Source organism: Protopterus annectens, chromosome 2.part1 (genome assembly GCF_019279795.1).
Source record: "Protopterus annectens isolate FY-2018-M chromosome 2.part1, PAN1.0, whole genome shotgun sequence".
NCBI lineage: Eukaryota > Metazoa > Chordata > Ceratodontiformes > Protopteridae > Protopterus > Protopterus annectens.
Genome location: NC_056729.1, coordinates 1,376,502,288 through 1,376,517,538, shown reverse-complemented (window position 1 = coordinate 1,376,517,538; position 15,251 = coordinate 1,376,502,288). Strand labels below are relative to the sequence as shown.

Sequence of the window (15,251 nt, the reverse complement as noted above, 5' to 3'; positions counted from 1 at the left end):
GTAGAGTGGTCAGGGAAAAAGACTGGCAGCTCAATTACCTGACTGATATTTGATTCAGAACAGACTTTAGGTAAAAATGAGGGGTTTGTTCTGAGAGATACTCTATCAGCATGGAAGATCATATATGGTGGTCTGATAGATAATGCTTGAAGTCCTGACACTCTGCGGGCAGACGTAATGGCCACAAGAAAAATTGTTTTCCAAGATAAAAATTTTAAATCACAAGAAGATGCTGGTTCAAAAGGGGAGGAATAATTTGAGACAGCATAAAGTTTAAATTCCAGGGAGAAAAGAGAATTTTGATCGGAGGTCTCATATGAAAAATGTCTTTAAGGAAAGTTTTAGATAATTTATGACTCATAATATTTGAGCCACTGAGACCAAAGTGAAAATTTGAGATAGCAGCTAACTGAACTCGAACTGTAGCAGCTGCTGCCCCTTCCTTAAAATTTTTTGTTATGAATTCTAAAATCGAAGATAGCGGAGCTTGGAAAGGGTCAATGTTCTGTGCGTTGGCCCAAATTGAGAACCTTTTCCATTTACTGCCGTATAATTTCCTGGTAGATGGCTTGTGAGAAGATACGAGAATCTGTCATGTATCCTCTGAAATTGAATGAAGCCTGGCAATTAGGGAAAGTGGATTAGCCAAGCAGTCAGTTTCAGAGACTGCAGAGAAGGATGAAGATCCCCTGACGGGTGAGTGAGAAGGTCCGGAACTGGGTCCAGGATCCATGGATCTTCCAACAGGTGATGGTGGAGAAACAGAAACCAAATCTGTCGAGGCCAGTAGAAGGCAATGAGTATAACAGTCCTTTCCAGCGATTTTGCTTTTTGTAAAAATCTGGGTATTAATGGGAAGGGTGGAAATGCATAGAGGAGACGCAGGGGCCAATTGTGTAAAAGTGCATCTCTTGGGGGGGGGGGTGACCAGGAGGTGGTATTAGGGCAAAGTAGCTTCTGCATTTTGAATTGATGTGGCTGGCAAAAAGGTATCAGCAAGGCTGGCCCCATTTGCAGAAAATCAACTTTGCAACCTGTTGTTTGAGAGACCACTTGTGAGGGAGTAATATTGCCCTGCTTAGCTTGTTCGCTATCATGTTGGATTTCCCCAGGATGTGTGTTGCTAACAGAAAATGCTGTGATGACACAGCCCATTGCCAGACCCTGAGGCCTTCTCGACAAAGGGGGTAAGACTTGGTTCCGCCCTGCTTTTTCAAGTTCCAGACTACTGACATGTTGATGGTCTTAATTGCAATTGTCCCCAGAGGGAGAGAGTCCTGAAATCCAGAAGTACCACTCTCACATCTAGAACATTGATGTGCAGATGTGATTCTTGATCTGTCCATGTGCCTTGGGCAGTCTTTCCCTGAAAATGACCGCCCCCACCCTATCATGGAAGGGGCCATGGTCACAGTGGCTACTGGGGGGGGGGACAAAGGGTCTTCTGATTGTGAATGAAGAGACGTCAACCACCACCGAAGGTCTCTCCTGCAAGAATCCATGATAAGAATCCTGTGGTGCATCAATAGTTTCTGGTAAGACCACTGAGTGAAGAGGAGCCATTGAAGAATTTGCATATGCATCCTTGCTAGTGGTATAGCCAGGATTGCTGCCGCCATCAAACCTAGTACTTTCAATACCTCCGCTGCTGTAGCTTTGTTCTTTGACACCAGTGAGCTGACGTTTTGGCGGAGAAGGGAGACTCTTTTGATAGGGAGATGTTGAGTGGTAGTTGAGGTATCTAACTCTGCTCCTATAAAAACGGCATGCTGCGATGGCGATAAGGCAGACTTTTTGAAGTTGACTGTAATGCCTAATTGATGGCAGAGTGTCAGAGTGTATTGTGTTGCCTGAGTCAGTTGATGCCTGGTGGTAGCGATGAGGAGCCAATCGTCTAGGTATGGAAACACCTGGAATCCTAGACATCTCAGGTGAGCCATGACCACTGCCATGGATTTGGTGAACACTCTGGGGGTTGTAGTGAGACCAAAGGGCAGGGCTCGAAACTGGTAATGATTGGCTCCCAGCCGGAAGCCAGATGATCTCTAGAGCGTCTGTTCATCTTTATGTGATAGTACGCGTCCTTGAGATCTATGGAGCACATCCATAAGAAGGGAAGAATGGACTGAAGCGTGACCATTCGGAACTTCTCTTTCTTTGTGAACTAGTTGAGTCTGTTGAGGTCCACTATAGGTCTCCAGTCCCCTGTTTTCTTTGGTACCAAAAAGAATCTTGAGTAAGTTCTGAATCCGACTTGGTCTGCTGGGACTGGTTGGATGACTCTTTTTTCTAGCAATCTGTGGACCTCTACGATTGCTTGTTCCCTGAGATTGGGTGGAACATCTGGGATTTTCTTTATAGGAATAGGAGGGGTAAACAATGGAATGAAATATCCTCTGGAAATGATGCTTTGTACCCAAGTATCTGATGTTATGTTTAGCCAGGCTTCTGGGTGCAAAGACAAGCGACCCCCGACTGCCTCCAGAGCCGAACAGTCAGGCCCCCTTTCAGGGGCGCTGATAGGACTGACCAGAGAACTGACCCCTGTCACCCTGTTGTTGCGGGCCCCCTCTGCCATGGGGGTGGTGTCTTCCGTTATAACCCGCTCCTCTGCCTCTAGAGGGGGTTTCTCCACGTGTGTCCTGAAAGGCTGCCTGAGTTTTTCGGAACAACATTTTCCCTCCCCTAGGGCCCTTAGGGTAGGGCCGAGTAGGAGTCGAGAAATGAGCCCCAACGGCAGATAAGGTCTTGCCTTCCTGCTCACACCTGGTTAAAGTTTCCTTTACTTTGGGCCCAAACAGTGATGAGCCGTCGAATGGGGTATTAATAAAGGAAGACTTAAAGGGTTCGGCAAAGGAACAGAGATGCATCCAGGCTTGTCTTTGAAAAGCAATGCCCGAACTAGCAGCTCTACTCAAACCATCAGTTGCATAGGATATGAGACGCATGGACGAGTTCACTACTGAGTTTAGGGTAGCTAGCTGGCTGTTGACTTTGTCGGCCACTCCTGCAGCTACCGAACCCTGGAGAGTATCTCCTAGCTCTTTCAGGAGGTCTCTCTGTAGTCTTGTAAAATGGGTTAAGTAGTTCAGTGATCGCAGAGAAAAAGTCGCTGAACTAAACTTGCGCTTCCCATATCTATCCATAACCTTAGAATCTCTGTTAGGGGGATGGATAGAATAGGATGTCTCAGATACTTCCTTTTTGGTGGCTGCAGCTGCCACCATGGCATCAACAGGCACTCCTTTTGTCAAAAATGGCTTGTCCACTGGGGCAGATATGAATTTATGGGGTCTGTGAGGGACAGGTTCCATGGCCTCTGGTGACTTCCATGCCTTATGAGAGATCAGTTCCATGAGCTCATCGTAATGCAGAGACACCCAAGAAGTGGAAGGTTGAGACCCAAAAGCCTTCAAGAGCACAGACTCATCCTCAGTAGGGGTCTTGAACTGCCAATTGCCCCTCTGACTAAGGATCTCTATTATCTCTGCAAAGGAGAAATCCTCAGAGGGGGATCGAGGGGACCCTTCTGACTCATCTAAGTCCGTGTCAGATGTCAAAGACTCCTGTGGGGAGTCTAAGTGCCTCCTCTTACACAATATCTTCCTGGGCACCTTCTCAGTGGGGGGATCAGGGGAGGTCTCAGAAGAGCATGGGACGCCCTGTGGGGGTACTTAAGGCTTGGGGTCTCTACGCTTAGAGGGATCGGTAGATGAAGAAGCAGACACAGGAGCTTGAGGGAGAGGAAAAGCTGAACCGATGCTGACATTGTCTTTGGAGAAAAAACTCTCCTCATAGCATCAAAGGCACTATGGCTCTGACGGGAAGGAGTGGACGGACCCAATAGTACCGTCCGATCCTCCTGCACCAAAACCCTGGGCTCCAAGCCCAAGATAGGAGCCGAGCTCATCCGAGCTAAATCCCCGAGAGGAAGAGTCGGCACCTACATGTCGGTGCGACTATCCTCCCCGGACCTGATGGGAGAGCGTCGGCTCCTAGAGCCCTCAGTTGGGGCCCAGAACATCCAAGTAGCTGGAGCCAATAACACCAGTGCGGGTATCAGCTCCAAGGGTTTGACCACCATCGGTTCAATTTCCTTCGGTTTCGAGAGTCTAGTACGGCTCAGAGGAGGAGTAGACAAATCCGGTTCCATGGTCTTTGGTACCCGATGAGCTGGTCGGGGTCGACAACAATTTGGCAAGTCCTGGTGCCTGTAAAAGCTTCTGGACTAGCCGATCCATGTCCAAATCTGAAAGGTTGACTGAAGATTTAGCTGAATGCACCGAAGGTGCTGACTGGAGCAGAGGTGAAGAAGGAACTTCAGAGACTGGCTCCAATACTGAGAGCTGGCTCCAAATCAAAGGTACACTCAGTTCCGATGACTGTGGAACCAATGACCCTCCTTCTGAAATCTTAGCCTTTTTTGAGACTTTATCTGAATACTTAGATTTTGAGGATTTAGAGGACGTACTAGCACCCTCATGGCTACTCAAAACTTCCGAAAAAGATTGCTGTAGCAATCCCCTGTCTATAAGTTTTCTCCTTCTCTCCAAGAGGACTCTTGAAGAGAAGGAGTGCCAAATACTACAGGTGTCTTGGAGGTGCTTAGCCCCCAGACAGTAGACACATTGAATGTGTCCGTCAGTGACAGACATTTTCTGCCCACAATCTGGGCATTTTTTGAATCCCGATTTGGGATGGGATTTCTCCTTATCATCTGACATTTTAAAGGAAAAACAGTAAATTAGATCCACAGCAACTTAGCCCAATCCAAGCACTATCTACAACAGTATTATATATACAAAATAAAGATACAATATAGGGCTAAGAGGCCCACAGAAAAAAGCCTAACTATTATAAGGATTAAGTAGAGAAAAAAAGGGCTAAAAGCCCACACAACTAAGAAGCCAACAAGGCCCTAACTCTTAAACTATTTATACTATCTAAGTATTTAACTAGAGAGTAAATATAATCAAACTAACACACACTATATTATTTTGAACAAAAAAGAAAACTTTTTATAGACTTGTTGTTAATTTTTTCTCTAAAATGGTCCAAGCTAGCTGGATCACTGAGATCTCTCTTGCTGCGGCAAACTAGATCTTGGATAATTCCAGCAGTGCATTGTGGGATAAGGGGCTTGGTCTCAAGCTACTGGCAAACCTTGAGCTTGCTATCGGCCGTGTTGGAACCGAGGATCGGCTCCGAACCATCACTGAGAATAAACGGCGAGATTTAACAACTTCACATATATTGTTTTCATACATTTTTATACATTTTTGTGTATCTAATGGGTTTTTAGTCTCCATATTGATTTATCATTATTTATATATACATATATATATATATATATATATATATATATATATATATATACTTTAATATATTGTCAGAAAAACTATGTATTAGTGTATGTATTAGTAATATGCTTAGTGCATTTAAGGCTTGAAAAGGGTTAACACATATTCTATTTCACCCTGCATAAAATCTGTATGAATTGCAGAAGCTTTCTAACCTTGTATTGTCATGAAATATGCGCAGCTATAATCTTTCCTTATGCTTTGGAAATTTACAGGGAAGCAGATAATTTCTGCTTGTGTCAGGAAAATAATGAATATATGTATGAGACCTAGACAAGGACTTCCGCTTGTACTGTGAGAAAATACACAGCTGCAGGAGCTATAGATAATCAGAACAAAGACTGCTTGAAAATATGAACTGCAATCAGCACTTGCTTATGTCTGAGCTAGAAAAGTACCTTGAAATGCAACACATGTATTAGAACTACACAATAGAAGCTTGTAACGGGCTAGAGCCCACCAAGGCCAGGTTGTTTTTCTCAAAATGTTTTTCATAAATCCAGTCATGTCAGCAGAAAATCTGAGTAACATCTGCTGTAGAACAATACTGAAAGTTGTGTTTGATTACGTCAATCACAGAAGGCAATGCCTTGTAGAACAGTATAAGAATAGCATACTTTCTGTTAGTTGTTAGGCAATATCCTGTATTTGCATGTTTTTGTCTCCTTGCAGCAAGTTATTAAATGTGCCTTATCTGAACCTTACGTGTATTGGTCTTTGAAGTTTTTTTCCTTTGATATATATATATATATATATATATATATATATATATATATATATATATATATATATATATTTTTTTTTTTTTTTTTTTTTTTAACACACATATTTATTTTTTACACAAGGTTTTAATAATGGTTTAACAATGTTTAAATAAGAAATTGATTTTATGTATTTATGTAATAATAGAGGACTGCAACTTTAAATAGATTACAAAATGAGTTAATTAATTAATTGGTTTAGTATTTAAAGTTTGCTGTGGTTGTCTTTTCTTTGTCTGAAGAAGTCAGAGCACTGTCTCTGATGAAAGCGCTCACATTAAAGGTTGTAAAAACTATTTTTGGATCCGCTCTTTTATCTGCAAAGCAATTTAACTGAATATTTTTTTTGGAGTGGAGTTGTGTTTCAGTGTTGTGGATACAGAAAGTCGAAAGTTTGACTGTGGAAGATGAGTGGCTGTGTTGGAGTTTAATGCCAAAACTTTTGGATGTACAAAACGTTTTGGCATTAGGAAGTGGGAGTGTTTGTGTCAATGTTTGTTGTTAAGGGTTGAAAAAAAAACTTGGAAAGGAGATAAATTGCATTTTGTATTTTGTGTGCTGTTATTTGTGACATGTGTTTAAGTAGAAGGTTTTCATCTGATTAGTTATTGTTTGGGATGTTAATACCAAAAGCAGGAGAGAGAGTGTGTGTGTGTGTGTGTGTGTGTGTGTGTGTGTGTGTGTGTGTGTGTGTGTGTGTGTATGTGTGTGTGTATGTGTGTGTGTGTAATGGTTTGCAGGTTAGGGTTAAAGTTAGGGCTAGGCAAAGGGATAGGTTTAGTGTTGTGGGTATTTTGTTTTATATATGGTGTGCGTATGAGTGTTTCGTGTAGTGCATCTTTCTGTAACACTGCCACTATTCAAACAAACTACATAGGAATGCTATGCTATTGTTTTGGTTCAGTAATTACAACATAAAATTGTTGCCTTTTTTGTGGTCTTTCTTGTTGTTGCTGTTTTTGTTTTCAGTAAATTGTTTTTTTTTTTTTTTTGAAAATTCAAGTATTGATCAGTTGGTTGGTTTCAATGCTTTTGCATTTTGATCATTTGTCATAAACCCATAATATCATTTTATATATGTTTATATTAAATATGAAAGGGTAATTCACACTCTAGGATTTGCAGATGTACTGATTTAAAATGAGTTGCTTAAAACATGCAAACATAATCAAATGCAAAACAATAGCATAAAAACGGAAACATTGTCCAGTAATAACTGGGGTACTGGAAAAATCATCAAAACAGAGTTTAATATAGCAGGATAATTTATTTCTGCTTTTCTCATAAATATCATTAAAATGTTATGTTACATCTGAACTAGCAGCATTACACTTTTATGTACAGCATCGGTCCAAATATAATATAACAAATGTATGAGTTGGATTCTAAAAACAAGATTAATCTATTTTCTCATAGAAAATGCATTATTTTTCTGGTGGCCATACAACTAAAATATGTAACAGTTTGTTCTGAAGATGCACATGCAGTGAATGACCATTTGATCAATTGTAATGATAGATACTAGCCTGATATTTACCATGATTACAAACAATCATTAGAAATGTACAAGGTGTTGCGGTAACTATTTAAATTCTATAGTGTTTTTTAATATTGGATATTTTGAGAGCTCCTTGTTTATATCTTTACTATGCATGAAAAGTCATATACTATTCTACATGCCACATTATATACATAAAAGAGAGGATCATTTTTTTTTCCTTATAAGCAAACACTACAGAGAATTTGCTGTTACAACCAGCAGCTCAGAGTCATGAGCATGCCCTGGGTTTCCTTGGCAACCTGTATGCACACTGAGTCACCCTACTGCATTTTGCATGCCTTCAGTGAGATAGTGCCAGCTAGCACTTTTGTTAGGAAACCCTGAGTTCTGACTGCAGCCTTTGCTAACTGAAAGGATGGCTTCAATTTTAGGTGTTACAGGGATTATAGATGGAGATCAGCAACTTCCCATCCAACATCATGAAGAAATGTGACAAACAGAAATTTTATGCATGTCCTTAAAGAACAGATATTATACATAGGATGTCTTCTGCATGACATGCAAGCCCATATTCATGCTGTGCAATGGGTTTATACATTGTATATAGACACGCGCGCACACACACACACACACACACACACACACACACACACACACACACACACACACACATACACACACACACACACACACACACACACACACACACACACACACATTAAAGTACACTGACATTAATTACACATTGATATTGTTTCACTATGTATAATCACCTCATGAAATGCTGTATGGCAAGATAGCCATTAAAGTTCATTATATAGATCTGAAAAATACAGTACTATAAATTTTATTTATCATATTTGTTTTATTTATTTATTTATTTATTTGTTTACTTATTTATGTTTTTATTTATTTATTTTTTGCTGGGAGATCTGACTAGGATGGTGTGTTTGTAAAGAATGCCTGGAGAAACAAGGTCTGCTATAAATCAAAGACAGAATGTATCCATTTAGTTAGCACATTTTGTCAGTGCTAAATTAATTGGAAGAATAATATCAGTGGTTTGTTTCCTGTCAATAGTGCAGTATAGTTCTGTGGTATAACAAGTATTTGTAATAATGGGAATAACGGTGTTTCTGCCTATCCCCACTGCTGTGTTACCTCTGACGTAGTGTATTTAGAGATGTTAAGGTGTAGCGGTGTAGGAGGATTGGCCCCACAAAAATGCTTAGTTTATGAGTTTTAATTGTAGTTTGATTTGCAAAAGTGCAATGATTTGAGATTGCTGCATTAAATCATGATGTGATTTTTACATCCGTGATTCATTAAGGGTCCAAACAGAATGCATATTCTGCTACAGTAGATACAAATGTGGAGCTCAAACATTCTACAGTCAAGAAATAGCTCTTAAAAAAACGGTATGAAAGAACAAATATATCAGATTGGTAAAATATGTTTTAGTAGAACTTGTGGTGATAGTAATTTGATTTTTTTATCTGAAACTTTTGTCATTTAATGTAGTTTACAGACACCAGTTTGTCAGGTGCTTTGTGTATGCACTCTTCCAGCATGCAGGGCTATAGAATTAGTAAGATGTAAATGGTGATGGGGTAAAACCCCCCACAATACCCTTTTATTATAAACTAGTTAATTTTCTATGAGGCTGCTTATTGTGTTACTGAAGTACTGTTAAAAGTTAAGTTTCAAATGAGACACTGCTGTTTGATAAGCAAATATAGTTTGATAGTAGGTGGTAAAAGAAAAGGATGCTAATGAAGGAAGATTTGAATAGGGCATGGGTCTTACGTCATACAGAGAATATTAGAATAGAAAGTGTTTATCAAAATAAATGTGTTTGTATTTATTTGATTTAGCTGATTCATGTTTGCTGGGTCAGAGTTTTGGACCCCTTTTTAGCTATAACTCCAGCCACAATGGCAATGATACATGCTGTATATATGAGTAGCTTATAGGAGCCAGTCAACAATCATATTGTTGCGTGAAAACTCAGATGAACACAGGAGAAGTAGAAGCACAATGTGCACAGGCAGATGCCAGAGGTCAGGGTTTACTCCTGGATCCTGGAGCTGTGAGACAGAGCTCTTACTATTGAGTCACCATGCATTTGTTGCCTGCTCTGAGAGAGAGGCAAACATAATATGTGTTTCATTGTTTATAGCTGAGGGAAGAGAACTACACACTGCTGATACATAGTATGACTATTCTGTTTTACCAAAATGTTTCTTTGATTTTCAAACCTTCAGATGGAGAAAGCATTAGTTGAGTACAGTGACCTATAGGTTTGTTTTATTTTTACAATAAATGATAGAGCAAGACATGACTTTTTGCAAATCAATTAATGTGTAATTCCTAGCAGTAAATGTACTACTATGGAGTTAAGTGAGGGCACTCTTATTATAATGAAAACCAAGCAGTAATGGACACAGAACAGCAGGCTGGCTGCAGATCTGGCAATTTTACAATCAGAGGTTTGTATCAGCAATTACCAACTGTGTGTATACTAGTTTGAGCAGCAGTTAATGTCTTGCATTACGTGTCATATAGGTTTTCGATCTTGACACAGTACCCAGCAATTTGCTGATGTTGTGTGTCTTTGAGTATGATAGTCTACTTTTATATCCTCCAAATGTTTTACTTTGTATACTGCTGCAAACCTAATATCTGAGGATGCAACATTTTGTACTGTTTCAATTGCCAGTGACATAGTGGAGGGTGAATAGCATGCATTTAGAATGATTAGTGGTGAAGTAAAGTTTGGAAGCTTATAACCAACCTAAAGAGAAATGAACAACTGCTTGAATTGTGTTGTGTCCCAAGTAGTTTAGTTGTCATGGAAGAAATATGAAGTCAGCTGGGTCCTGATACACTGTATTTCTATTAAACTTGATTGTGTCATTTACAATAGGTAGGTACTAGGCTATCGGCCCTGGGGCCTATACAAGCCCAGCCAAAAAGGTACCCTGGCTTTTGCCACCCAAGAAAATTATTTTCCTGTGCCACTGTCGAGCAGAGCAACAGAGGTGATCCCCAGGGTGAATTTCCTATTTCCCATCCAATCATCAAGATTTTTCTTGAAGAGTGTTAATGAAGAGTTTTGTTTGATATAGATAGGTAGTTTATTATAGGTTCATAGGTAGGCACTAGGCAATATTACAAAAATTCGATGCCTGACGAATGACCCTTCATTGTCATAGCAGTTGGGAAAGAAAAAGCTACATCTCACATTTTCCCTTGCTGCAAGTTGGTTAAGTAATATTTTAAACAATGAAGACTTTGCAACTCCTGGAAGCAGTCTGGACTACAGAATTCATATGTAATTTGAAAGAAAAAGTAAAATCGCACAAGTATAAATATTCTACTCAATGTGAACATGCAAATAAGCCCTGAGAAAACTGGAAGAAGTTGAGAAATCTAAGCTCCAGCAGTCAAAGAATACAGTACAAGCTGACTCAGCACGATGCCAAAGGCCATAAACCTTCTCACTCAGTGTTAAATAGGTGCTAGCAGTCAGAGAGGTTTGGAATACTTAAGGGGATTTACCATAAATCTCTAAGAACAAACACAAATCTAATATTTTTTACTGGATCTGGCACTGTAAATTGTTTAGCAGAAACTGTATAGTATCAAAATTAACCATGTTTCATAGTGGAAAAAAATGAAGTATTAATGATTAAGTAAAAAAAGGGGATTGACTATTACTGTCTGTTTACAGGGATATAATATTTAAAGGCATTGCCCTGTCCCATATGGTAAATAACGTGTTTTGTGCAGGTATGTAATATGTCAAAAAGACAAATTGTTCAGAAGTGCTATGGAAGTCAGATGACTGGATTTTTTAAAGGCATATTGTGTTTTAGAGTTAAATATTGTTCTAGGCAGATGTATACATTTGAGTTTCTCTGAACACCTAACACATGTGCTGACTCTGAGAGTGGGTAAGCTCAGAGGTGTGCTCAGACACCCGTTTCTAGTATAAACTATGACTTTTGATTATTTATAGAGTAAATGGCTCTGGCTGTATAGACAGTAAAGACAAAAAGTAGAAACAAAATACATTTAGATGATTTTTGAAAACTCCCTTTGTCAGCGCAGGTAGGTGAACTTCCATATTTTGCCTTCATCATGTACACTTAACATTTGTTTTCCTGTCTGGAAATGCATATCCTGACTCTTCTATGTCCACCCCATACTTCTGGCAAACATGACTAATCTACACGTTTCCTTAAGGAAGTCAGTTGTTTTCTTGCTGCCCACTTCTACAGCCGATTTCTTGCTCCATTTCCGGAGTTATGTGTCCATCTTCACTCCCACGCACTCTTCTACTCATTGAGGGGACTGATATTAAAACATCAGTTCACGATTCCAACAATTATTTTCAAATATCTGGTCTTACAGAAGTAGTTAATTAATGTTCCATTTCTAAACTGGCGTTTGGCAAAAGATCTCTGTGTTGTGTTCTTTTGAATAGCTTGCAATGCTGTAGCTTGCACAATAGGTCTGCAGTATAACTTTCTGCCTATTTTTGTCCATATTTAACTTCACTATGACATTTTTGTTGGTCAAACGTTGTGTGTCCGGTATATATTAATACCAGACAATTGTTTGGGCATAATGAATGCATGCCAGGTGCATTTTAATTTTATTAGGTTTATGATAGTCACCGTTAGAAGTTAATTCCTTTGACTACGGCTGGTGCCTGCACAACGCTACCATTTGGTTTGTTGTGGTGCTGCTGAGTGTAGCATTTAAGTGCCCTACTTATTTCAAACGAAATAACCCTGCAAACACACACACACACATACGGTAATTGCTGGGCATGAAAATCATTGCAGATATATTTAGCACACATAGTTAGTGGTTGCTAAAAGTGCCATCGTCTTTTACCTCTGCTAAAGCACCAGCATGAGCGCAGAAACATGCAAGGACCCTTGCTCCAGCAAAAATAATTTAAGAGCTGAGGTAGACATTAAGCAAGGAACTTCATTTGCAAGTTATGGTATCACTAAACTTCATCACTGCCACCAGTACCGGAGAGAACAGTAAAGCCCAGTACATAGTATCATTGCTGCAGTTTGCCTGGGAAGTCCTAGACAGACCTGATATTTGAAAGTTCAGTGCCAGGCTCACAAGAGAAAAAAAAACACAGCTATTTTGTTGTTACAATACCAACAGTAAACGCTTGGAATTTAACGTTTTCAGCATACACACAAGCCCGCAACCATACCTTGTAACTTTGTTTTTATCCACACACAAAGAGAAATGACAAGGAAGGGTAATGGGTTGACACAGTACCTCTGAATGCTACTTTGGCGATGCGATCCCCCTTTCCGCGCAGATCAGTGACCGTCTTCAGGTGAACTATTAAAGCCATCCCGAGTGCGTGCAGGGCCGCAGACGCGGGGACAGAGGTCAGCGAGGAAGAGGAAGGGGCCAAACACCTGCCCTTGTACCAGTGACTTGAGCAGTGCCCTGTGCCACTGCTGTACTGCTGCACTGCTAAGGCGCTACTCCTGGATCCTTCCCACTGAAACTCCCCTCCCTTTCGGTACCCGGCCGGCACCAAGCGCTTTTCCTCCCTTCTGCTAGTGATGGAGGTGGCGTGAATTATTAAACACTCTATTCTGAGCTGAACAGAAGCAGCAACAATTGCGGCGTGCTCTGGGCTGCCTTCCTGGGGAGCTCAGTTTGGAGTGCCTGGGCTCGAGTCCAACTAAAGGATGCAAACGCCCTAGAGACGATGGTTTCAGATTGACAAGAAATGGGGGTCAGTGGTCCATAACAAGGAATTATGACTATGTTAAAGTAACTCACTTTGTTAACACATCCGTTACAGGTATTTGCATACATTGTTCTATTATTCTCACCACCACCCCGACACACACACACTTGCAGCACATTTCCTCATACAGCATCGATTTTCATCTGTTTACAATCTATATCAACATAATAAAAATGTGCTGGTCAGTTAGATGTCGATAGTCTTACACACACACACACAATTGCAACACATTAGCTCTCATACAGCATCGATTTTCATCTGTTTATAATCTATATCAACATAATAAAACTGTGCTGGTCAGTGAGATGTCTAGTCTTTATTTAAAACTAACCAGGAAGATCATTTAAAATGACTAAATGATAAGCTTGCGACGCTATTTAAGAACATTAACGCACATTATCTGTGTTTGTGTAGACAACGATAACTATCTCAGTATTCAGTATGCAGGTTACTTATTTTTCCGTATATAATTCTGGCAACGGAGTCTAAGAGCCTAATTATACTGGTAAAACAGGGGACTGACTTTAAATATACTGATTTTCTAGGAGAGAATATGTGCGTAGAACATGTCTTAAGAGTTTTCTCCGAACTGCTGGAGTGTGATGTGAGAACACCTATTACTGTGCATTGTTATCCATCTCAGAGCAGCTGCAGGCTGATGCCATGCCATCTGGAAAATCATCAAATTCCTCAGCCTTAGCTGTCATATCTGTGCTTTCACTGCATTCAGGGTCCGTATGCATGGTATGCATGTCTGTACTTACAGTTTAGGTTATTTAAATAAGGGATCGTACAGTCATAAAGGTTGTGGTGTGCGTGTGTGTGTGCCTGTGTGCGTGAATTCCCAGTGTACTATCATTAAGTTATTTTAGATTGTATACCTCATATACACCATTAAACGTTGTCTGCACGCAGTTGAACTATGGTAATGATTTTCATTTTCATGCTTTGCTATCTAATTGCTTCCACAGTTTTCCTCTTCTTTCCTCCATTTAAAATAATTAACAAGCAGATCTTACAATGTCATCTATTTGTTCTTTACTGCGTTATCACTGTCTACATTAAATGACTACATTAAGGTAGCACACAGTTCTATTACACCTTACTTGGAGAGAGCTAGTAAAGCTTTACACATACATTTTCCTTTATTTATTCAAATGTTGGACTTTAATTTAATTTTCCCCTTTGAAAATAATTTGAAAGGGTAAAGAATGGCTAATGGAAATGTGGTTATACCAAGTCAAACTTTTAATAAAATTATAAACCTTAAATTTTATCAATTATTTATTTATTTATGGTACTATTTACATTTCTTAATAAACAAATACATTTCTTTGTTCACTTATGTTGGCATCATGTGCTTGTTTGCTTGTATGTTTATTTTTTGCAAGCCATTATATAAACAAAAAGTCATTAACTTGTTCTTAAATAGTTAATAAAATAACAGGGGGAGCACTTTCTGACTGTGTGCATAAAGATATATTAACTGGTTTGGCGTATTTCTGAATAACATTTTAAAAGGCATTGATGTACAGATCACAAAGAGAGGTATAACAGCAGAGCAAACCCATTGGGCGGTATGCATGTTTTTGTTTAAGTTTTAAAGTCCTACACAGTGAAACTGGTAATCATGATAATTTTTTATTTGCTTTATAATTTGCTACGCGGTTTGGAAGCCTGACTCAGTGTCAGCAATATAGTTACTCAAGCCTGGTTAGTTTGGTAGCTATGCTGAAAAATAACCATTACACCACTGGTTCTGCAACATTCTTACGGATGAAGGAGGAATCTGTGTTTTCTATATGCAAAAATATTATTTGAGAAAAAAA

At 39.6% G+C, this 15,251-nt stretch overlaps 1 protein-coding gene across 13 annotated transcripts in view; it reads right to left on the bottom strand.

Annotated features, from left to right (window-relative positions):
• OTOF (otoferlin) overlaps window positions 1-13,175 on the bottom strand; it is a 2,911,272-nt gene extending 2,898,097 nt beyond the window's left edge. For 12 of the 13 annotated variants that reach the window (XM_044062838.1, XM_044062837.1, XM_044062844.1 and 9 more), the window contains exon 1: window positions 12,936-13,175. In XM_044062838.1, coding sequence (XP_043918773.1) covers window positions 12,936-13,014 — 79 coding nt within the window. In that variant the 5' untranslated portion in view covers window positions 13,015-13,175. The remainder of the gene's footprint in view (window positions 1-12,935) is intronic. The other variant, XM_044062842.1, reaches the window with a different exon arrangement.
• Window positions 13,176-15,251: the final 2,076 nt, after the last annotated feature.